The 23,905-nt window shown below is 45.8% G+C and overlaps 1 protein-coding gene across 3 annotated transcripts in view; it reads left to right on the forward strand.

Moving 5' to 3' along the window:
• Positions 1-4,596: 4,596 nt before the first annotated feature.
• The window catches only part of plekhg4 (pleckstrin homology domain containing, family G (with RhoGef domain) member 4), a 47,935-nt gene continuing 28,626 nt past the window's right edge, over positions 4,597-23,905 (forward strand). Inside the window, exons 1-2 of one of the 3 annotated variants that reach the window (XM_047363632.1) lie at positions 6,735-6,814; positions 6,948-7,180. In XM_047363632.1, the coding sequence (XP_047219588.1) occupies positions 7,178-7,180 (3 nt within the window). In that variant the 5' untranslated portion in view covers positions 6,735-6,814; positions 6,948-7,177. Of the gene's footprint in view, positions 4,717-6,734; positions 6,815-6,947; positions 7,181-23,905 lie in introns of those variants that run through there. The other 2 variants (XM_047363634.1, XM_047363631.1) reach the window with 2 other exon arrangements.

A 23,905-nucleotide genomic window follows, 5' to 3' on the forward strand; every position in this document is an offset into this window, starting at 1 on the left:
CATTTTAGAGCACTTAATGCTTCTTTCGGCTGACCAGCTTTATGGAGATGCTGATTTCATTTTATAGCTGGACTTGGTACCGGCCACACTGCCAAAGGTAGCAAAAGCTGGTCCAGTGACCATGGTGGTAATGTGCTTGATTGGCCAGCAAACTGGACTGACCAGAACCCCACAGAGAATCTATGGAGTTCTGTCAAGAGGAAGATGAGAGACACCAGAACTAAAATGCAGATGATCTCAAGGCCACAATAAAAGCAATCTGGACTTCCTGAACACCTCAGCAGAACCGCAGGCTTGTCTCCTCCATGCCATGCTGCACTGATGCAATAATTCATGCAAAAGGAGCCCAGACCAGGTACTGAGTGCATAGAAATGGACAGACTATTCAGAAGCCTGACATTTTTGTTTACAACAGAGGGCAGGTTTATACCGTCAGTCATTCAGTCTTCTCCCAGAGGACTTCCAATATATGAACGTAAGCAGCTGCCGGATCAGATGCTGCAGCAGGTGACTGCATGCCTAGGTGTGTGTGTCAGGACCTTGACTTCACCTCCTCTCTCTCTGGTGAGGAAACATCTGGAAGTCTCACTCTGTTCTGACTTGTCCTGAAATGTTCAGGAACATGTTGAAGCTCTGTGTGCACAGCATGATCCATCATGTCCCTCCGACCCTCTGCAGGACTCTAGAAACTCACTCTGAAAACCTGCTTACTGAGTTCACACTGAGCGGTGGCTCACATGCTTTAGGTAATCCACTATTGATTTTAGTTTTCTCGTAAAAAGGAGAACAAGTTCTGACAGCCTACGTGTTTTCCAACATATTTGTATTTAACAATAATGAGAAAGTCAATTAATATAAAAAATAGCAGTTAAAACATAAGAAAACATCTTTTAAAACCCATCCATCCATTTGCTATACCCACTTCTTCCATACAGGGTCACGTGGGAGCTGGTGCCTATCCAGCAGTCTACGGGCGAGAGGCAGGGTCCACCCTGGACATCGCAGGACAACACAGAGACACACAGGACAAACAACCATGCACACACTCATGCATACCAATGTAGAGAGACCAATTAACCTAACAGTCATGTTTGTGGACTGTGGGAGGAAGCCAGAGGGAACTCATGCGTGCACGGGGAGAACATGCAAACTCTATACAGAAAGACACCCGAGCAGGAGTCGAACCCAGGACCTTCTTGCTGCAAGGCCACAGTGCTGCCAACTGTGCCACCGAGCAGCGCTTTCAAAACTTTCTTCAAAATTCTATACAAAAAATGTAAATTCTTGCTGGGAATGAACCCCCACGTTTATTCCTACTTAGAATGGCTATCAGGTGTTTCACATCAGGTAGACATGATGAGCACATCATTATTCAGCATTTAGAAGGTTTGTCCATTTCTCTTCTTGTCTTTGTCTTGTTTTTCATTTCTTTTGCTGATTGCATGAAGCTTTACTGTGGCACACTGTCTCCACGGTTACCGCTGGGATTGCTCTGTTTGTTGTGTTTGGATTCACGTGCTCCCTGATGATGGGCTAAAATATGGACAAAATGAACACAGAAGACTCCAACTCTGTATGCGTCTGTGCATTTAACCATGACTATCAATGGGCCTCAACAGTAGCTATTAGGGTGTAGGGTGTCCTAACTTTTCCCTAGTGATTAACACATCATTACTTATTTCTTTTGTTTGTTTGTTTGAATGAGTAAAACCATCCTGTGTTTCCCCTAGGATTTTGGAACATTTCTTAATAAAGATGCGTGTGAAAACCAGGCGCCTCATACACAAAGACCCATGTGGGTTTGCAACTGAAACCCGAGGTACTGACAAAGAAATCCAAATGTACAAAACTGTGTGTAAGCATTGATCCAAGAACATTTCTTTGTACATCACAATCAGCGTACAATTGAGCGAACATGAGGCATTACATCCTTCCTCAATATGTACCATTTCAATATGCAATAGATAGATAAATGAGTCCTTCGGGTGTGGTTCTCCTGCACAACCAAAAATCACGTGTTCTAGCAGGAACAGCAGGAACTTAATAGAATGGGACCGACTCAGCGACTACTCAAAGTAAAAAGTGATCAGTGCTGAGAGCTGCTTGCAATTAAAAATGTTCCTAAAGACAATCACAGTTCCACCCCCACAACCTGACGGTGGCAACAGCTCAAAGAAAACGCTGGACATGCAGATGTTTCTCCATCAAACTTTCTTAAGTTATCCACAGAGAAGCAAAGGTCTACAACGCCTCTTTTCCAATAACGGTTCCAGCTCCCCATGGCTCTACTCCGCCCGTCCTCATTCTGCTCTGCATGAAACCTGTTTTGTTTCCATGGACTCGCTGATGGCTGGAGTTATGCCTTGATGCCCTGCCTCCAGCCGCCAGGGTTGTGCTGTGCCACTGTTAACTGTTAGTGGAACATTTTCACATTAATCAAGAGTATTTTTGAATATTTCTTGTGCTTAGCTGACCTTGAAGCGTGAAACGAAACGGACTTTTCTTGTTTTTAGAGATCTGGCACGCTGAGATTGTAGGAGAACTGTTTTCTAAATGGACTGTTGGACATGAGCCGTTTCATGGTGGTTTTGTTTTGTGTGTTTTTGGGGGACGTTTGTGCGTCTGAACAGCTGATTTAGGATGTTATTAAATATAGCGCCCCCTACCTGCGTGTAACTCAGAAAGTTGATGTGTCATTTTTTTTTTCAGCCTTTAGGCGGGGTTTATGATTAGTAAATAGTAAATTATATTTTACTATAAAAAGTCTTATAAAAATGTCAGCAAAAGCACAATCACAAATAAAATTGGCAAATATTAATAATAGGTTTTATTTGTGTGGCGCTTTTCTAGGAACTCAAAGGTGCTTTATAGAACTACAACAATAAAAACATTTCGACATTAAAAGCTAAGGGGACAGGAACCCACACAGCAGCACCTTCCTGCAACCCCAGTTCCGTATTTTAAGGATCCGAACCTTTGTGTGGAAAATGGCGTACCGCAGGTTTTGTGCAGCCCGACATGTTGTACATGAGGCCCCGGTCTGGGTATGTAAATATGAGCTGACATTGGGTGCTCTGCTGTCTACAGATCACTCACTGATCTCCTCCACACCACAGCAGCTCTGGGAACATGTTCAAGTTTTACTGGTTTGGGTGTAAGATAATGACGTGTGTCTGCAGCAGACCGACAGAACGGTTCATGTCTGCTGGTGGACCCACAGAACCAGTGTTGCAGAAAAACATTTCTAATCAGAGTCAGAGCACTGTGGTTATGTCTTCTCATGTGATGTCTACCTGAGCTGCTCCCTCACCGGATATTAACTCCAGTCTGGATCCTTCCCTTTAATTTCCTCCTCCTGTTCGCGTTTGAATGAAATCCGTCAGCTGGTTAACATGGGCTTGTGGTTCTTCTTAGTTTCTATTCCTATTCTCTTGTGACAGAACCGTCTCTGGTTTCCTGCCGGGCTTATCTGCTGTCATGTAAACCAAATGGATCCAGTGATTAAAAGTGTTATGATCATTTTAATACAAGGTGTTAATTGTTTCAAAGACCCCAACTACCCCAGATTCTGCTAAAATGTCTCTAGGTGATCCCTAAAGTAAGCTGATGGTCCAGAACCATCCACGGTTAATCTCTGGTTCCGATACAAAAACATTTAGAATCTAACTGCATCTGGGTCTGCATGGATCTGGGAACCACAGCATGAAAGCAAAGCTACAAAATACAGTTTCCATTAAATCCTGACAGAAATGATTTTTTATCGTCACTTGTGGGGTCTCTCAGGTGTTAAAAATCAGCCGACAATTTGAAAATCCTGCCGTGTGAACCAGGCAAGCGCTTATTTTGTCAAATATTGCTATTTGATTGTGATTAATTGCAAAGTCTCTGATTAATTAGATAATTAAAGACAACAGTGCTGCTTCAGCGGATGGAGCCCACACCATAATATCTGCTGTCATCTCAGCCTGGACCTTTCCGTCTACTACAGGATAGTAAATATCCCTTTTCTCCTTTTTTTTAGCACAATATTACAAAATTAAAGAATAGTTCATTTCTGGAAATTATTGAGAATTGAAGATATCAAAAAAAAGTTTCTTTTAGCAACAGTCCAGAACCATCTGGACCATCTCATTCTAAGTGGTTGTGGAGTTTCATGCTGTGTTCCTTCATTGTTCCTCCAGAACTCCTGCAGTAATCCTGTGGTGTTGGGAATGGTGTGGTGGCTTCAGAGCCATGGGACGTGTTGCACATGCAGCTAATGCTTAATCCTCCTCTTCATTATGTAGCTCAATGTGTCCCAGTTTGTCTCAGTGTGGACTTTGTGCTGATGACTCAGTGCTTCTGTGTAGATCAGGTGTGTTTACCTGTCCTCCTCAGGTGTGTCTGCTGGCTGCAGATGATAACGGGCTTTCAGTAGTCGGTGTTTTCATTCTGACGCCATTCAGATCAAACGTCAGATAAGATTCCAGCTAGATTTGATCTGTTTACTCGTCAGTGAAGGTTGGCCAGTAAATCCACTCAGGCGTGTCCCTAAAAGCTTCCCAGTTTTCAGTTGTTAATCTCCAGAACTGCTGATCAGGACCCATAGCTGTGGTGCTTGTTGCAGAAGTTGAGCATCTGTATGGTTTTCTGCTTATTGATTGTTCTCCTCGTGTGCAGCTTTGATTACGCTAGATGAAAGAGTCTTCGACGTTACTGTGACCCTAAACGATGCAGGTAATCATCGAGCTCATTGTTCTTAATGCAATCATTTCTAGATGTAGTCAGAGAAACATGGATGCTTCTCTGACACAGACAGCTGTGGGAAGCAATAACCCTGTGAAAGTGGGAATCTGTTGTTTCCGAAGTGCATTAATTTAAAATGATGTCCTGTAGGACATTCAGACTTTGTTGAGGAGAGATTTCTCAGAACTTGTGAGGTTGAAAATGTCTATACTGAACGTGCACTTGAGGAAATGTTGGAAAATTGAGTTTATGGAGACAAGATATGAAGAAGAGATCATCTGGCCATTAATGCAGATTATTACTGCTCTTTCTCCAGCGTTTTAGATTTGGAGACATGTCCTCAGCTATAACTGTTTCATTTTGGGTCAGGAAACCAAAACTGTTGACAATCAGAGATGTCGGGCCTCAAGAGACTGAAACGCAAACCGGTTTGATTTGACACAGTTTTATTATGAGCTGACATTGTCAGCATCCCTCGTCAGATAATCAGCTCTGTCCTGGTTTACAACCTCATAGGACACCTGGAGGTGTTCCCTCACAGAAGCTCATTGGTTTTATCTGACCCTCAGGTTCTGGCCTTGTTGGGTTGTTTCTGTTAGAAAGACCTTAGTGTCTTAGTCTCACGTTTATTCTCAGATGCATTTAGTACCGGCTGGCTCACTCTCAACTTATAAATCTATAATAAATAAATGAATCAATACAATTTAGAAGCAATAGTTAACTAAAGTACAGTAGAAGAAATACTCTAAAACAACATAAAAACATGGAGAATAAATGCAGCCCAGCTGGAGTCAGTTATGGGGAACAGTCTGTAAACACATACAGCATGTTAGCACCTGACCATCAGGTTTTTCTTGTGGTTCTTCTACAGGGTTAGTGTCAGGAATAAAAAAAATCCATGTCGAGATTTTGAGCCCGGTTCGATGACCTCAGAGCTTTGATTTGTCAGCCTGTGACGGGACCAGATACCTGAAACAGGAACATGTGACTTCATGGAGAACATGTCCCATTTGCCCCAGATTAGAAAAAGGAAATGATTTCACATATCTGTTGACCCATTGAAGTGCCATCTTTGGAAAAAGACATTTTGGTTTTGCTAGTTCTGCTTTCATGCTGACCTGCTGAAGGTTTTCTTCTTCTTCTGTTGGATCATATGCTGTGAAGTAGGCTGTGAGATGTTAGAAAACATCTTGTTCTGAGGGCTTTAGATCAGTCAGAGCCACCTCTGCTGGGATCATGTTACTGTGATGGTGGAGCTCATGTTAGGATCTCTGAGCTGTCAGAGGGATGAAGGGAAGTACTCAGCAGGAAGCTGATTCAGACATGAAGAGATGAATATGGAAACATCTTGTTGATCAGGAATGTGGAACTGTTCCTTTAAACATGTCTCATCATGAAGCTGTTTGATGTTACTATGGTCCCACTGTTCAGCCTGCAGCAGAAAGGCTCCGGCGAACACAGACTATGAGATCAGAGTGTCTCCAGCGGCCCCACTACTCCCAGTAAAGAGGATCCTGTCACCTTTTCACTGCCACATCATTGTGATGGTGCCAGTTTGGTTTCCCTCTCAGAGCTTCTGAAAGACGTTTTTCTCACAGTTCCTGGAAACCACACACTGACTTCCAGCAGCTCCATGGAAACCAGCACTGGTTTCACTGGTGCTGCTCTGCAGTCCAGCTTCGGTCAACAGATCCTCCTGACTGTAAGTGAATGGTGTCCCAGTTTAGTCCCAGTCTGTGATGAGATGTTAAGCATTTACTGACTGGGAACCGGGATCTTTACAGAGTAACCTGACCCAGTTTCTGGTGCTACAGACCAGTTTCCAGTTGAAGAAATAAGAACCTGATCTGTTGTACTGGTCATTTGGGTCTTTAGGTTCTGCTGAGTAAACATTAAAGAACATTTAACAGTTATGTGAAGTCAGAGACTGACACGGTAAGGCTGTCAGTGTCTGGTCACTGAAGGAGTGACTGGTCTGATTCACACAGATAATCTAATTATCCCACCAGGCAGATCTGAATGTTCCAGCAGAGGTCCTGTGATCTGAGCTCATGATGGAAGAGAGGTCCAAATAATGAGGAAGATAAAGGTACCAGGAATGTTTGTCTGAAACAGTGAACCTCTGTTCAATAATGAAGTCAGGAAATCATTACTGTTTGGAATATTTCATGTTCTACAAGCCAGTACCTCTAGTCATCGAAATGGTTTAATATCTTACTTAGGCTGCAGCAAAGACATGTAGGTTCTCACACTGCCAGCAGGGAGCAACAGAGAGCAGAGGGGAGGAAAAGGAGGGAGGGTCCATGGAGGACTGATTGACAGCTGGGAGGCGGAGCTTAACACACAGTTCAGAGCTGACAGCACGAGAGACGGTCAGACCACACAGAGACAGAGACTGGGAACATGGTGTCAAACTGGAATATACTCCACCAGACAACACACTGCAGAGAGCATGGTAAGACCTTTACACACTCTGCAACACACAGACCCACAGCCTGGAGTCTTCAGCGGCCCTGACTGGGTGTGTTGGAGGAGGGGGCAGCAGGGGTGTTGGGTTCCACTGGGGGGTAACATGGAGCAGCAGGTCCTATGGTACTGACGAAGCTCAGTGCTGTAGGACTATCAGAAAACACGGAGTCCTCTGCAGCTAAACAGCCTCAAACACGGTGTTCTGACAGCTTTTTATCAGAACCAGTTTAAGCTTCAGCAGCTGTTCTGCGTAGGTGAAGCATCAGGACCCAAACCTGTCTTTGCTTCTCTCTTTTTCTTTCCATGGATCAGGTCTTATTGTGCCCTGACCCCTGCAAACCAGTACTATCTCTTAGAGCTTCAGCTGTAGAACAGCTCTAACCAGACCCGGGTAACTTTTAACCTTAGTTTTCCTTTGGACCCATCACCAGCTAAACGTCGTATCCTGAAAAGACTTATTACTCAGGATGTTGCTCAGAAGTTCTGTGAGATGCAAAGGGAGTGTCCTGATGTTGATGTTGCTACACAGTGTCATAATAATTATTGCTCAGGTATTCTAATCCCAGTGCTACCAGTGAAAATTGCCTTCGTACCCACTAAAAAGCTTTTCCATGGATAAAGAAATCAATTTGGAAATCTAAAAGCGACTGTTGTCAGGTCGAAAGCCTGTGGAAATCCATAAACCTCGAGGTTCACAGGCTCCACCGCAGGGAAAATTGTCTCTCTTCAAATAAATTCATAAAACAGCCAGAATGGAATATTTCTTAAATCCTATTTCTTTAAATGAGAAAACCTGTGAGGTCCTGTTTGAACCCCCCCTGTGTCCCCTACACGACCTGTGTCCTCTAAAGCTGGCTGGAATGACCTTCTCAAGCATCTCAATCATTTGTGATGAAAGTCAATAATGTCGGAGGAAGCATTGTCCATCAGTGGGTCATAACTTTGTTTCTGGCTCTCCACCTCCTCAGTCTCTGAATGCGTTTGATCCAGAAATCATGTCAGACTTGTCATCTTTGGTTGATTAAATGAAAACATCTATTGGTACCTGTGGTGTTGTTTAAAAAGTTGTTTCCTGCAATTGGACCTTGTGCTACAGAAGTGTGTTATACCTCACTTTTAACAGGTGCTTCTTTCAAGCATGCCATTGTCGAGGCATCATTAAAAAATGCTAATTGGATCCTACACAGCTTAATCATTACAGACCCATCTCTAAGAAGCCTCTCATGTCAAAGCCTCTTGAAAAAGCAGTAGCAGGAAAGCTCATTTTTTATGGAAAAACATGAGATCCTTAATAACTTACAGCCTGGCTTTCATAAGCTCCACAGAAAGCGCTTTACTCCAAGTTTCCAGTGACATTCTGATGCCAGCTGACTCTGGAGCGTCCGCTGTTATGGTTCTCCTGGACCTTTGACACTGTTGATCACAGTATTTTGATTAACCGGGTCTGAGATGTAGTCTATCAGGTGTGGGTCTAGAGTGGTTTAACTCCTGTCGTTCTGGCAGAACATTCCGTGTTTTTCCAAATCCAGATCATATCAGACTCCAAGAGCCTACATGTGGGGTACCACAGGGCTCAGTCTTTGGATCTGTTCTGTTTCTTTGGTTTATTTTCTTAGTAGGCCAAATAATAAGGCAGATTTCTGAGGTTTTTATCATATCCATGCTGATGATGAACTCAAGCACCACCTTGGTGTATTGGCCTTCTCTGTGCAACCAGTCCTCGGAAAACTTGGCATTAGTTTTGATTCTCCAGGTCATCGGTCGGCCGTTCTCGTGGATTAATGAGAAACTTTTTTATTCTGCTAGATATTTTTTTAATCTTCAAAAGCTGAATTAGAGAATATTATTCATGCTTTTATTTTATCCATCTTCATTATTGTTAACAGCCTTTCTATGTGTTTGAATTAGAAGGATCTCGACCGTCTTCAGTCAGTTCAGAATGCTGCTGCATCACTCCAAAGAGACATTATATTACTCCAGTTTTATTATCCTTACATTGGCTACTGGTATGGTTTAAAATTCATTTAAATATTTTAGTCCTGACCTTTAGAGGCAGTGTGGTCAAACCCCGGCCCAAACCTCTGACCTTCTGGAGCCCCACAGTTCTTCTCGCAGTCTCAGATCTTCCAGTCAAAGGCTGCTCATGGTTCCACCAACACATTTTAAGACCGAAGGAGATGAATCCTTCAGAGCTGTGGTTCCCTGGCTGTGGAAGGTGTTGCCTCCATCTTTCTGATTCTGTTCATTGTTTTAAGAAGCAGCTGAAGACCAGTTTATTCTAACTTTTAACCACTTTTATGCTGAATCATGTTATATTAATGCTTTTTTTCTCTTTTCTTGTATAGTTTTAAGCTTGTTTTTGTTCTTGTAAAGGACTTTGTTGTTCCTGACCTGAAAAAGGTTCAATATAATCGGTTAAATACAAATATAAATAAGGGAGATGCTCATGGCTTCAGGAAAAATACTGCACTTTATGGTGTTTATGCAAAATGTACAACATGATCTGACTGATTAAAACAATGTTTTCAACTGCTATAAAATAATATAATGTGAATTAAAATTGTTAGAATAATTTAATCTATAACATTTATTTACCATGATTTTAATTTTAAAAGCAAAAATATTAAATACACTGCAGAGTAGTAAAGCATTTTGCTGTTACAATCTTTATAGTTTAACAGAAATATAATAAGCTGATATTAGCTGGTCTGGTTAACTAGTCGGGCTAGCCTGCATTCAACTGATTAACAGACATGCTGCTTGTAGGAGTTGACCAGAGCAGGAAGTATACCAGGAGCATATTCTTCATGAAGCGTAGACATTATTTTGTAAATCCCGAAGAATATGATCTGCTGCCCTCACACCTCCAGATCTGAATGGTATGGATCAGTGGTGAGGTGTCTGGCAAGGCTGTAGGTAGGACATGTCCTTAAACCTGGTCCTCCTCAGGGTCTTCAGCAGGTATCATTACGTTAGCATGTCAGTAGAGTTATAGGGAGACAAACTGAGAGGGAAGTCTTAATGTGAAGCAGGCAAAGGTAGGGAATTATATGCTCCATATAGACTTATAAAGTTATCATATGTTGTGTTAATGATAGAAGTGCTCATTGAAAGTGTTTAAATCCCATTGCAGTCGTTCTTGGCAGTAGAACGTCTGAGCACATGACAGCACGATGAGGACAGTCAAACAGAAGGCCATCAGTGAAAACATGGGACACACAGTGAGCTGGAATCCACTGTGGAGGAACTGGAAGCTGCGGTGGTTGCTGATGATTATGATTTTAACACCACTGAATGTCAACATGATGTCAGTCAGGAGAACATCTGACTCTAATGGGCTGATGGAGCTCCTGTGACGTCACTCATCGGTTTGTTTTACAGCTGCTGCGACTAGTTCTGGTCATCGATTATTGCACCAATAATAATCGTTTGCTATTAGTCTTTTTACTTGATATTTTTATGAATTTATCTTTTTGTTCTACTTTCCAACAATAAGAGCAGTTTTCATCCACTATACTGCTTGCAGAGCGCCCCCTGGCTGCAGGCTGCAGAGTTCAGCACCATATTTCACTGTCACATTTCCTGTCTGTTCCCTCAGCCTCCTCCTGTCCTCCATCAGCCTCCACCTGTTCTCCCTCAGCCTCCACCCTCAGCTTCCACCTGTCCTCCCTCAGCCTCCACCCTCAGCTTCCACCTGTCCTCCATCAGCCTCCTCCCTCAGCCTCCTCCTGTCCTCCCTCAGCCTCCACCCTCAGCTTCCACCTGTCCTCCATCAGCCTCCTCCCTCAGCCTCCTCCTGTCCTCCCTCAGCCTCCTCCATTAGCCTCCACCTGTTCTCCCTCAGCCTCCACCCTCAGCTTCCACCTGTCCTCCCTCAGCCTCCACCCTCAGCTTCCACCTGTCCTCCATCAGCCTCCACCTGTCCCCATCAGCCTCCACCTGTCCTCCATCAGCCTCCTCCCTCAGCCTCCTCCTGTCCTCCCTCAGCCTCCTCCATCAGCCTCCACCTGTTCTCCCTCAGCCTCCACCCTCAGCTTCCACCTGTCCTCCCTCAGCCTCCACCCTCAGCTTCCACCTGTCCTCCCTCAGCCCCCACCCTCAGCTTCCACCTGTCCTCCCTCAGCCTCCACCCTCAGCCTCCTCCTGTCCTCCCTCAGCCTCCTCCATCAGCCTCCACCTGTTCTCCCTCAGCCTCCACCCTCAGCTTCCACCTGTCCTCCCTCAGCCTCCACCCTCAGCCTCCACCTGTCCTCCATCAGCCTCCTCCCTCAGCCTCCTCCTGTCCTCCATCAGCCTCCACCTGTTCTCCCTCAGCCTCCACCCTCAGCCTCCACCTGTCCTCCCTCAGCCTCCACCCTCAGCTTCCACCTGTCCTCCCTCAGCCTCCTCCCTCAGCTTCCACCTGTCCTCCATCAGCCTCCACCTGTCCTCCCTCAGCCTCCACCTGTCCCCATCAGCCTCCACCTGTCCTCCATCAGCCTCCTCCCTCAGCCTCCTCCTGTCCTCCCTCAGCCTCCTCCATCAGCCTCCACCCTCAGCTTCCACCTGTACTCCCTCAGCCTCCACCCTCAGCTTCCACCTGTCCTCCCTCAGCCTCCACCCTCAGCTTCCACCTGTCCTCCCTCAGCCTCCACCCTCAGCCTCCTCCTGTCCTCCCTCAGCCTCGTCCATCAGCCTCCACCTGTTCTCCCTCAGCCTCCACCCTCAGCTTCCACCTGTCCTCCCTCAGCCTCCACCCTCAGCCTCCACCTGTCCTCCATCAGCCTCCTCCCTCAGCCTCCTCCTGTCCTCCATCAGCCTCCACCTGTTCTCCCTCAGCCTCCACCCTCAGCCTCCACCTGTCCTCCCTCAGCCTCCACCCTCAGCTTCCACCTGTCCTCCATCAGCCTCCTCCCTCAGCTTCCACCTGTCCTCCCTCAGCCTCCACCCTCAGCTTCCACCTGTCCTCCCTCAGCCTCCACCCTCAGCCTCCTCCTGTCCTCCCTCAGCCTCGTCCATCAGCCTCCACCTGTTCTCCCTCAGCCTCCACCCTCAGCTTCCACCTGTCCTCCCTCAGCCTCCACCCTCAGCCTCCACCTGTCCTCCATCAGCCTCCTCCCTCAGCCTCCTCCTGTCCTCCATCAGCCTCCACCTGTTCTCCCTCAGCCTCCACCCTCAGCCTCCACCTGTCCTCCCTCAGCCTCCACCCTCAGCTTCCACCTGTCCTCCATCAGCCTCCTCCCTCAGCTTCCACCTGTCCTCCATCAGCCTCCACCTGTCCTCCCTCAGCCTCCACCTGTCCTCCCTCAGCCTCCACCTGTCCCCATCAGCCTCCACCTGTCCTCCATCAGCCTCCTCCCTCAGCCTCCTCCTGTCCTCCCTCAGCCTCCTCCATCAGCCTCCACCTGTTCTCCCTCAGCCTCCACCCTCAGCTTCCACCTGTACTCCCTCAGCCTCCACCCTCAGCTTCCACCTCTCCTCCCTCAGCCTCCACCCTCAGCTTCCACCTGTCCTCCCTCAGCCTCCACCCTCAGCTTCCACCTGTCCTCCCTCAGCCTCCACCCTCAGCTTCCACCTGTCCTCCCTCAGCCTCCACCCTCAGCTTCCACCTGTCCTCCCTCAGCCTCCACCCTCAGCCTCCACCTGTCCTCCATCAGCCTCCTCCCTCAGCCTCCTCCTGTCCTCCATCAGCCTCCACCTGTTCTCCCTCAGCCTCCACCCTCAGCCTCCACCTGTCCTCCCTCAGCCTCCACCCTCAGCTTCCACCTGTCCTCCATCAGCCTCCTCCCTCAGCTTCCACCTGTCCTCCATCAGCCTCCACCTGTCCTCCCTCAGCCTCCACCCTCAGCCTCCACCTGTCCTCCATCAGCCTCCTCCCTCAGCCTCCTCCTGTCCTCCATCAGCCTCCACCTGTTCTCCCTCAGCCTCCACCCTCAGCTTCCACTTGTCCTCCCTCAGCTTCCACCTGTCCTCCATCAGCCTCCACCTGTCCTCCCTCAGCCTCCACCCTCAGCTTCCACCTGTCCTCCCTCAGCCTCCACCCTCAGCTTCCACCTGTCCTCCATCAGCCTCCACCTGTCCTCCCTCAGCCTCCACCCTCAGCTTCCACTTGTCCTCCCTCAGCTTCCACCTGTCCCCATCAGCCTCCACCTGTCCTCCCTCAGCCTCCACCCTCAGCTTCCACCTGTCCTCCCTCAGCCTCCTCCCTCAGCTTCCACCTGTCCTCCATCAGCCTCCACCTGTCCTCCCTCAGCCTCCACCCTCAGCCTCCACCTGTCCTCCATCAGCCTCCTCCCTCAGCCTCCTCCTGTCCTCCATCAGCCTCCACCTGTTCTCCCTCAGCCTCCACCCTCAGCTTCCACTTGTCCTCCCTCAGCTTCCACCTGTCCCCATCAGCCTCCACCTGTCCTCCCTCAGCCTCCACCCTCAGCCTCCACCTGTCCTCCATCAGCCTCCTCCCTCAGCCTCCTCCTGTCCTCCCTCAGCCTCCACCCTCAGCTTCCACCTGTCCTCCATCAGCCTCCTCCCTCAGCCTCCTCCTGTCCTCCCTCAGCCTCCTCCATTAGCCTCCACCTGTTCTCCCTCAGCCTCCACCCTCAGCTTCCACCTGTCCTCCCTCAGCCTCCACCCTCAGCTTCTACCTGTCCTCCCTCAGCCTCCACCCTCAGCTTCCACCTGTCCTCCCTCAGCCTCCACCCTCAGCCTCCTCCTGTCCTCCCTCAGCCTCCTCCATCAGCCTCCACCTGTTCTCCCTCAGCCTCCACCCTCAGCTTCCACCTGTCCTCCCTCAGCCTCCACCCTCAGCTTCCACCTGTCCTCCCTCAGCCTCCACCCTCAGCCTCCACCTGTCCTCCATCAGCCTCCACCTGTCCCCATCAGCCTCCACCGGTCCTCCATCAGCCTCCTCCTGTCCTCCCTCAGCCTCCTCCCTCAGCCTCCACCCTCAGCTTCCACCTGTCCTCCATCAGCTTCCACCTGTCTCTTCCACTCCCTCTCCCTGCAGCTAATGCGAAGTCAGTTAACTTTCAGCTGGATGTGTTCAGTCTGTTTAACCAGTTTGTCACATTTCTTAAATAAGCAGTACGAAGTGGAGTAGCTGCATACGCTCTGCAAGGCTTTTTGGATGAAGTGTTTTCTGTCAGCAGATGAGTTGAGACGGTGGATGCGTTAGCAGGTGTGGATGAGAACGTTTAGATCAATGTGTGACTGGTTAACATGTTGATCTGCAGACTTTATGCAGCTGACCAGATTCGTTTTAACCGCAGTATGAACTCAGTGCGTCATTTTAAAGTCTCTGTTATACTTGAAGCGTATAATAGAAAGATTGTTTAACTTTAGCAGCTGCTTTCATGACTGAACTGAAATCTGTTTTTATCTATTTCCAGTTCAACCTCATCATGTTTCACATTCTGAATATAATTTGTAAATGCATGAATATTCAGGACTTCATTTAGTTAAAAATAAATTCCCTTTGAAGTGCAGATGTTGACATTTATTTGTGATATTCACTGAAAGTTTCTAGTAATTCTTGCTGACTTTTGGAGAAACATTTCTGTTAGCAGAGAACAGACTTCCTGCTGCGACCTGTAGCCTCCTCTGTGTCTGAATCCTAGAGTCACGGATAACAGAACCTGGAGGTCCATCAGTATCTGCAGAGTATCTGCCTCATGGCTTATTACCCAGTCTGAGAAACACAGAATGCTCTGTTCTCAGCATTATCTGCCTATCTTGTCTTTTATACTATCTTTCAGACGGTTTTTTAACAGATCCAAAACAAAGGTTTCAAGATACATTTAGGGACCAGTGGAAAGTGCAGTTTTAAACTCTGTTTAAGATAAATACTCGTTTGTAGAGCCCCGCTGTGCCTGTGTGGTTCAGAGGACTGAACTGAGCAGAATCAAAACATGGACTCAAACGTGACTCAGGAACCAGAAATGACTCGCTTTATAAACAGAAGAAGTAAAAACAGTGACTCATTCAGATGATTACACACACACCTGAACAGGGTTGTTACCATGGAGACGTCAGGTAAACTGGGCGTGCTGAAGACTGAAGAAAACCTGCTGAGACCTGCTGGCGGAACCAGAACTAATGTGGGTTTAGCTTACAGTCATAGTAAAATAGTTCTGACAGATTTCCCAGTGTAACGTTGTAAAATGAGATCTACATGAGAAATGTCTGAACATTTGTAGAGCACAGGTGAGAAGATCCACAGAGACCAGAAGAAGTTCTGATTGGTTGCTGGCAGCTGAATCCTAAATCAAAGGGTGGATGGTTTGGTTCTGAGTCAGATGCCAGTAAAGCATGTTGGGCTGGGTTTGAGTTCTATTGTTACTGACAGGTTGTTAGCTGATGGCTACAGTAAGACTGCTTCATTCATGCTTGGTCTTCTCTGCTCATTTTCATGGTTGCTATCTTCAGAACAGACCATAATGTTCTGGTCCACCAGTCCGAGCTGGAATCCCATCTATTCTGTGACTGTGTTCTTGATCAGGTCCGATGACCCGGTCTGGATTAGGTTTTGGTTCCAGACTAACTGATTCCAGAGTGACTGACCTGGTCTGTGCTGGTCCTGAACTCATTGTACAGGTGAAGCTGTCAGGGCGACTCTAGGTAATCAGAACCAAACAGTCTGTGGGTCCGTTAGTGATCCATCCACTTCCGCAGAGTTCTGCTACTTCTCAGTATTAGCTAAGAGGCTAACATTCAAATTAAAATCATGCATGGCATTAAGCTGCAGTCATCATCACAAATCGTTGCTTGGATGCATATTTTGCTGGGCTGCAATAATTAATCTAACCTGTTTGCCAATATTATATGAAGCCAGTTGGACGGACGTCTGCTGTCCTTTATGTCCACACCTGAGCAGCTGCAGACCAGCAATCATCCAGGAGTACCTGGAGCCTCTCTGAGCTGAGTCCTGGCAGATTAACCTGAGAGCGATGAGGATGTGTTCACGCTCAGTCTGTCTGTAAACTGGAGCTGTTCAGGCTTGTTGAAGCGCTGCAGGAAGGTTCAGGTACTGGGCTCAGTCTGATGGATGGATGCTGGGATTTCACTCAGAACAGTCTATTATTCTGATGAAGCCTCTGTGGTTCCAGTAAATCCAGTGCAGACTGGCTTCCTCCTGCAACCGCCGGGGCCTCACCATGTGGATCATGTTCAACACGCTCTCCGTCCTTCTGGAAGTTGTCTCTACGCTGCCTGTCGGGTCAGCTGCCTCTGCAGTTCCAGCTCTGTACCTGCTGGCCCTTATTGATCTGGAAGTTCAGAGGCAGGCGGTAACCTTTGTCCAGGGTGGCTGAGTACTGTGTTGTCAGGACTGATCGGTCTTGCTCTGAAACCAAGGAGACAGCAGCACAAAGATCCTCAGGATTCCTCCTGAAACATGAACCCTGACAGCTCCAACATGGCTCATATGGAAAAACACCCCCTTGCTGGAATTTAAAACCAGTTAGAAGAGGTTCCCCCTCTGACCTACTTCAGCAGGACTTAAACCTGCAACTCCTATTTCAGATCTTCACTTTGATCCACTCAGAATAAATTAAAAAGAAGGAAATGAAGCTTTAGCCAAATGGACATTTTTGTTCAGTTTGTGTTGGATGTAAAAATCCTTCAGACTGTGGGGAGAGCAGCACTGAAGGTCCTACAGGACCAGTTTACTGCAGCAACATGTGATATCAATTTCATCTAAGCAGCTGAAGATCCACCTTTCCTCCAAGTTTCTGCTTCATGAATACTCTGAGAACTGCTCTGCTTCTACAGTATTAGTTTCTTCTCTAACACGCTGCTCAGTGTTTCACTGATCAATGATTTTAAAGGGTCAGAGCAGCTCTGAGCGAAGCCCTGTTAACACTCCTGCTGGGCCATTGAAATGAACACTTTGTTGAAGAGTTTTACAAATCCATCAGCATGTTGGAAAACTAACTCCGTTGTTAACAGGGCTTTCCTGGCTTAATCTCAGGTATCATCATCAAGCATAGTTTTTAATGATCAGCTCACCGCCTCTCAACAGTTGTTGGTCTGCATGAAAATAGAAGAGCAGTGCAGAAATCTGCAGAAGGTTCACAGCGTTCCAATAAAAACTCAACGTTTCTGAAGCGGGACATCTTCTCGAGGTTTTGTTTACACCATTTATCTGAATTATCAATAAGTCGTATCAAAACAGAGCTGATGTTAGTCCAGCTTTTCAGCATGTAGACAGCAGGAGGAAGAGGTGAGTTTACTGACTGACCTGCAGTTTAAGGCTACTAAGATTTAAGACATTTACAAGTAGTCGGGTCAGGACCTGTTCCTAACCACGTCGGTTTGTGCAGCTGAAGGAATCCTTTAGGAAGCAAACATCGTATTGTGGAGATCTTGGCAGTGAATGTCCTTGGGGACTCTTTGCATCCTTTCAGAGTCCTCAGTGGTCCACAGGAGGCGCCTGATTACCTCTGTAGCTCCACAGAGGCCTCAGCTTGCAAGCGCGTTGATGTTGCTGCCTTTCACAGCTGGCTGCATCTTATTGCCCAGCATGAGGAGGTTAAGGTTGTGTCTCCTGTGGGAGTCTGTCAGCTCTCCGCCGTGAGAAACCTCCAAATCTAATCGGCTGTTGTAGAAACTGGGCCTGTGTCGAGGTCACAGCTCTGTTCTCTCAGCTGTGTGGCGCCGCTCATATTAAAAGGTCTTTGTCTTCTCTCACAGTGAGAGGTTTGTGTTTGGCTACAGCTGCTGAAGGCTCACATCAAGGTGTGAAGCTGTGTAAAAACACACCAGGGGAGGCTGACACACAGACAACAGGCGGAGAAAGCTTTCCAACAAAGACCCATGCTGACTCTGACTCTGAGGTCCTCCTTAGCAGTGTTCTACTGGAAGGTTCAGGACTGCTGGTTCCAGTTCTGAACTGCACTGGGATCCAGAGAAATTAAATCCCACTAAGCAGGTAAACAGCAAGCCCGCTTATGTTTACTGACTCTAGATCAGTGCTTGTTTATGGTGAAACAGGTGGATCGTCAGCTGAACAGTCCCAGTCAGGAAGCTGCATTATTCTACCAGAACTGCTGAGAGAACCTGCTGGTTTGTGTCAGACTGAGAACATCCCAGCTGCTGCAGGAACAAACTGTTACCAGTCTCTATGAAGCTCCATCAGGATCTGCTTCTGCTCAGAGATCTCTTGTGTATCTTTCCAGAAGCTGTTCAGGGATGTTGTAGTTGTCTGGAAGCTCAGGAAGGTCTCAAACCTTCCTGAGCTTCCAGACTGGGGGTGTCAGCGTCCAGGTTTCTGAGGAGAGGCTGGCTTCACAGCAGACATCCCACTGGATCCTGTGCCGTTAGAGAATTTATTGTGTTTTTGTGGATGTGTCCCAACAGCCTTCCTGTCAGTAACAATCCTGGCTCTGTTGTCTGTGGAAGCATCATCTCCTGCTTTTCTGCTTTACCCTGCAGCAGAGTGGAGGTGTGCCTCTGCTTTCATTCCTGCTCATCATCCGTGGAATGTGATAAAGTTAGAAGAAACTTTAATCCCTGTGAAGAAAACATGAGTGTCTTCAGACGAGCTGCAGCATGCCACAGCAAACCCAGTAAGCTTGGGAAACAATGACAGATAATTACAAGAGGAAGCTCTTTACAGGTTTTGGTCTTGTGCTGCTCCAGTGGAACTTCTTGCTACAGGCGTTGTCCTTACAGGTGACTCCTGGTGCTGATGATCTTCCAGTAGCAGCAGAACCTTCACAGTTTTCCACCTGACTGGGGGCTTGATGAACAGACATTTTAAACACCAGAAGAAGCTATTAATCGGACACCAATTTAAAGGTGGCTGTTTTCCTGTGATTGGCCCAGATCAGTCCAACAACTGTACTGATGTTGAGAATAAAGAAAGTTCTCTGGTTGATGCATCAGTAAACTACAGATGGTTTGTGGGTCACACTAACCTGGATCTGATGTAAATTTGTTCTGCCGACTCATTGTTACACTGCTGCTGTATCAATAAGCTGGTGGAGAATCTCAGTCACCCGGGACAATCCTAAGAGATTAATTGACAAGAACTGGACTTTTTCCTTTTGGTTCTAGACGACATTTGGTCTCTAGAAGTTGTTACACTTGGGGACAAACTACAGTCTGCAGCCTGAACACAAAGCATCCACACTGTTGCAGAGAGGACTCCCTGAGATGTTTTAATGAGGTATAATATATGTTGTAGGAGTTCAGATTTCAAGCTTTTATTGTGAAGGTTAGAAGGAAGCTGAATCTCAGGTTATCTGCGGTATGTCTGAGGCAGAAACAGGAAACTGGCCAAGCTGGTAACCAGTTTAACAGATAACCAGAGCACTGAGAAGAGCTCATCCATCAAGCTACAGGTATCTCTGCTCTGTGTGAAGCCTGTAGGCTGCTGGAGGCACAAACAACACGCTGTAAAAGCTACTGCTGGTGGTTGGAACATCTCCGCTCTCCTTTCTGTAGCGAGCTGTCAGTGATGTTGCTGCTGATCTACATGGTTTCACCAGAGCTGTAATCAAGTACAGTTTTAATAGTCCTGGAAACCATTTTATACTTACCAACATTATCAAAACTGGCACAAAAACACAATCCTGCAGCACTAACATTCTTCCATGATGGCGTTGGCCTTGTTTATTCCAGAGAAGCTTTAACTCAGTCCATGCAGAGGACAGAAGGTGTCTTTTCCTCTGAGGAGATGTTTTAGTAACCACATTACTCTATGGCTGATCCCAAATCAGGGACAGCTGGTCTCTTCTCTCACCACTCACTGTCAGGACGTAGAGCTCACGTCTCCTGAGGTTTCATCATTAGGGCTGCTGCTTTTAGGGAGCCGTGACCTTTTAACCAGCATGGAGACCGGAGTTACACATGTGTGATCAGATTATCAAATCAGGGAGCAAAGTTCATGTCCTGCAGACTGATGTTATGACATGTTGAGGCTAACCTACTGCTGCTCTTCCACGCCCTGCAGGAACCGGTTCTGCCATCAGGGGGAGAATGAATCATGGCCCTGCAGGGACAGACGGCTGAGTATTCATCCAAACCAGCAGAACCAGAACCAGTTTATTTAAAAGCATCAACCCTAACTGTAACAACATAGGCCTTACTGGTTTTCTACAGCCATGTGAGAAATTAGGACAGCCCATTGAATAAGTAGATCTTTGAAAACATTTTCCACAGATCCAAGAAACTGGATGTCTGGGTTATTGCTGAGTTTTGATATGATGTGGACATTCAGTGAATAAAACAGGGATTTCATTGGTGTGACTCGGTTCTGAACAGGGTCTGTTGTCAAAGCTGATTATGGTGGTGAAGCAGACAGTCTGTTGAATGGTTATGAGCATCATGTCAATGAACTGATTGTATTGGTTGATTTTTTATTTTTATTTGAATGTTTATTTGGAGAAGCAAGTGATACAGAAATTCTCTCTTGAGTACAATTCAGTGTCCAGATCACTCTGTGAACGTGAAGATGTCAACTGCCAGTCCAGGTTGTAACAGAATAACACAACAGTTGTAACAAGTGAGTGAGGAGAGAGAGAGAAAGTTAACATGAACCCAAATAAGAAAGGATGTCATGACAGTGTTTTCATGGTACCGACATATTCAAGTCACAGAGATTACAGGTTTTACATATTCTGTCAATTTTGACCAGATCTTGCAAAAATATTCCCTTTCACCTTTTAATAGAGGATGACAACTTCTCCATATTGTGAATGTCCTGCAAGATTTTGTTTAGTAGGAGCTTCAGGTTTTAGCCATGTTTTAGTCTTTTTGTTTGCTACTTGAAGCATCGACAGCAGCTTTTTGTCTTTCAGAGTCCAGTTATCGCATGAAATTCCCCTAAAGTACAAGGCTTCACACTTCCAAGGGATTTTCTCAGTAAAGATGTTCTTTAGATGTTCACAAACTGCTTCCAGTCCCAGATTAGTTTGATAACTGGACCGCCCCAGAAAACATGACAGTGATTTGCATTATTTGTCCCACAGAGTCTCCAGCGGGTATCTCCACTGCCCTGATGTTTTTGTCTGAGCGAGAGTTAGAACAAATCAAACAATGTTTTTCCAACACAATTCCCTCCATGTGTTGGAGCTTGAGGTCATCCATTGTATTTATTCCCAGCTTCCAGTTGAAATAAACAGATTTCCTTCTTTTTCCCACCTATTTCTTATGCGGTGTGGGTCACCCTGTTTCAACGATAGAAAACCATTATAGAGCCTAGAAACAACTTTAGTGTTTGATCCTGATTTTAACAAAGACAGAAACACAGCAAAACATCCTGGCTCAGTTGTTTCCCTCGTTTCTCATAGATTTTGATTGAAATAGGTCCTAACCTGCAGATATCTGTAGAAGACATCCTTTTCCAGCCTGTTAGACCTTCAATGTTCCTTAAGACTCCAGAACAGCCCCCTCTAGATAAATGTGTATTAAGTGGTTAATCCTCTTGGGATCCATCCTTTGAATCTCCAATCATTCTTGTTTGGTTTGTAACCTGAGTCAGAGGCACACAGCCTGAGTATTTTAATCCGATTACCAAATCTATTTCCAAGAGTCCATCCTTGTGTGCAACATTGAGTCATGTGGAATCATCTTGTAATTCTTTATTAACACAGATATTAGAGGTATTCCTTCCACTGATGTACCTGTAGGTTGGGAGGACCCAGTCCACCTTTCTCCCTCTTCAACTGTACCTTACTCTGGCTTGCTTCCCTTGCCAGATAGATTGTGATATTAATCTGTCCCACTCTACAAATTGCCTTTCTGGTACCTGGATTGGTAGACACTGAAATAAATACAGCAAGCACAGAAGAATGTTCATCCTACCCGATTCTATTCTGGAATATAAATTAACAAAACCGATCGCATTCCATCGCTGTCTAATTTTAACTTTGAGGTTAGCATCGGTGGGCTGTATTTTACTTTGTTAAGACCTGGGTCTTGTTAATATTAATCATGTAACCTGACAGTGAACCATATTCTTCAATCATCTCTATACGTATAGGTCACGTCTGAGCTGGATTTGTTGTAGTTAACAGTAAGTCATCCGCAAACAAGGACAGCTTTTGTCCGTTGGATGCAGTCAGAACGCCTGATTTATCGGGTCTCTGCCTCATCCACTGACTTAAAGGCGCTACAAAAACAGCAAGAAGGAGTGGTGAAACAGAGCAGCCCTGCTTTGTACCTCTTTCCAAAGTAAATGAATCTGATGTCTGTTCATTTTTATCACTTTATATATAGAAAGGTCCATCTGACCGAGTCAGATGCCTTCTCCGCGTCCAAACTCAGTTCAAGGTTCTCTATGTTGTTGTACTGCATGACTCAAAATATGCAATGTTTTCTGATGTTGTCCTGAGTTTGTCTTGGTCTGATGAAGCCTGTTTGGTCCTTATGTGTTATCAATATTGAACACACTCTCGATATTTACCACAATTCAACTTATTCTTCCCCTCTGAAGGAATTTCTCAAATAATTGCGTCTCTCCATTATGGGGTGATTATTTTATCTTCCAGCGTTGAACGCTATTAATAAAGTAGGACTCTGATGTAAAACCATCCGTTCGCAGGGATTTTCCTCCTTTCAGCTTTCCAATAACCGATCATGGTTCTTCTTTCACTATCTTGATGTTTTTTATTTTGTTCACCTGCGACTGTAGGAAGAGAAATGTGGGGAAGAAGCTAGAAAATGTTATCTTTCCTCTGATGATCACCTTCAGAGCATCCCAAAGTATTGTTGTTCCCACCTCTCCATTATCCTTCTCATTCTAGTACCTTTTGATTTCGTTGTTCATATTTTCTTTAATAGTTGAACTGTTTAATAGGTTTGTATTTAGCCTCCATTTTGTGTTAGATTTTTTATTTGATGAATCCATATTTGGTTTTAGTCAAACGTTAAAATCTTACCTTGACTTTTTTGCTGCCAAGTTTATTAAATCACCCGTCGCTTTCCGGTGGTGCATAGACATTAATAAAACTTATCAGTAATCGGTAACAAACTTACCTTTGTTGTCTTTATGTTAATATGTTCATAATGCAAGGCACTGGAAATTAAAATGGCCCCCCTGTTCGCCTCCCTGAGCCGAGGGAAAGAAAATACAGATTTAAACCCGTCTTGTTCAACTTGTTCAGAACCATCTGGGTGGGATTCCTGCAACATTGACATTTTAACTTTCTTAGTTTAGACAAAACTTGCCATTCCTTTATCAGGTTATGTATGCCATTTATATTAAATGAAACCACCTTTATTCATGTCTTCTCCATGTAAGTAATGTCCATGCTTCACAGCTGGTGTGAGGATCTGTTCCTGTAAAGCCATATTTGATACATGTCCAACATGTCCTCTGCTCTGGTGTCCAAATAACTCAGTTTTAGACTCTTCTGTCATTGTTCCAGAGGTTCTGATCTTCATCTACGTTCTCTCTGGCGAACTTCAGTTTGACCTTTATGTTCTTCTTAGAGACCAAAAGGTTCCTCCTGTCTGACTTCCTATTAAAGTTAAAGTTGTTTAGCCTCTTTCTAAGTGGACAGACGTTAACTTTCATGTCAACAGTAACAAGAACCTGCTGAAGGTCCCATAATGACACTTTAGGGTTTTTGGAGACATCTTTTAGCATCTTATGATCTGCTTTCAGGGTGAATTTGCTTGGACAGTCAGACCTGGACATGTTAGCAGTTGTTTCTCATGTCCTCCATTCGTAGGCTATGTTCTATGCAGAGGAACCTCTTTAAATCCCTCACCAGACCCATAATCTGCTCCA

Source organism: Girardinichthys multiradiatus, chromosome 4 (assembly GCF_021462225.1).
Source record: "Girardinichthys multiradiatus isolate DD_20200921_A chromosome 4, DD_fGirMul_XY1, whole genome shotgun sequence".
Classification (NCBI taxonomy): domain Eukaryota; kingdom Metazoa; phylum Chordata; class Actinopteri; order Cyprinodontiformes; family Goodeidae; genus Girardinichthys; species Girardinichthys multiradiatus.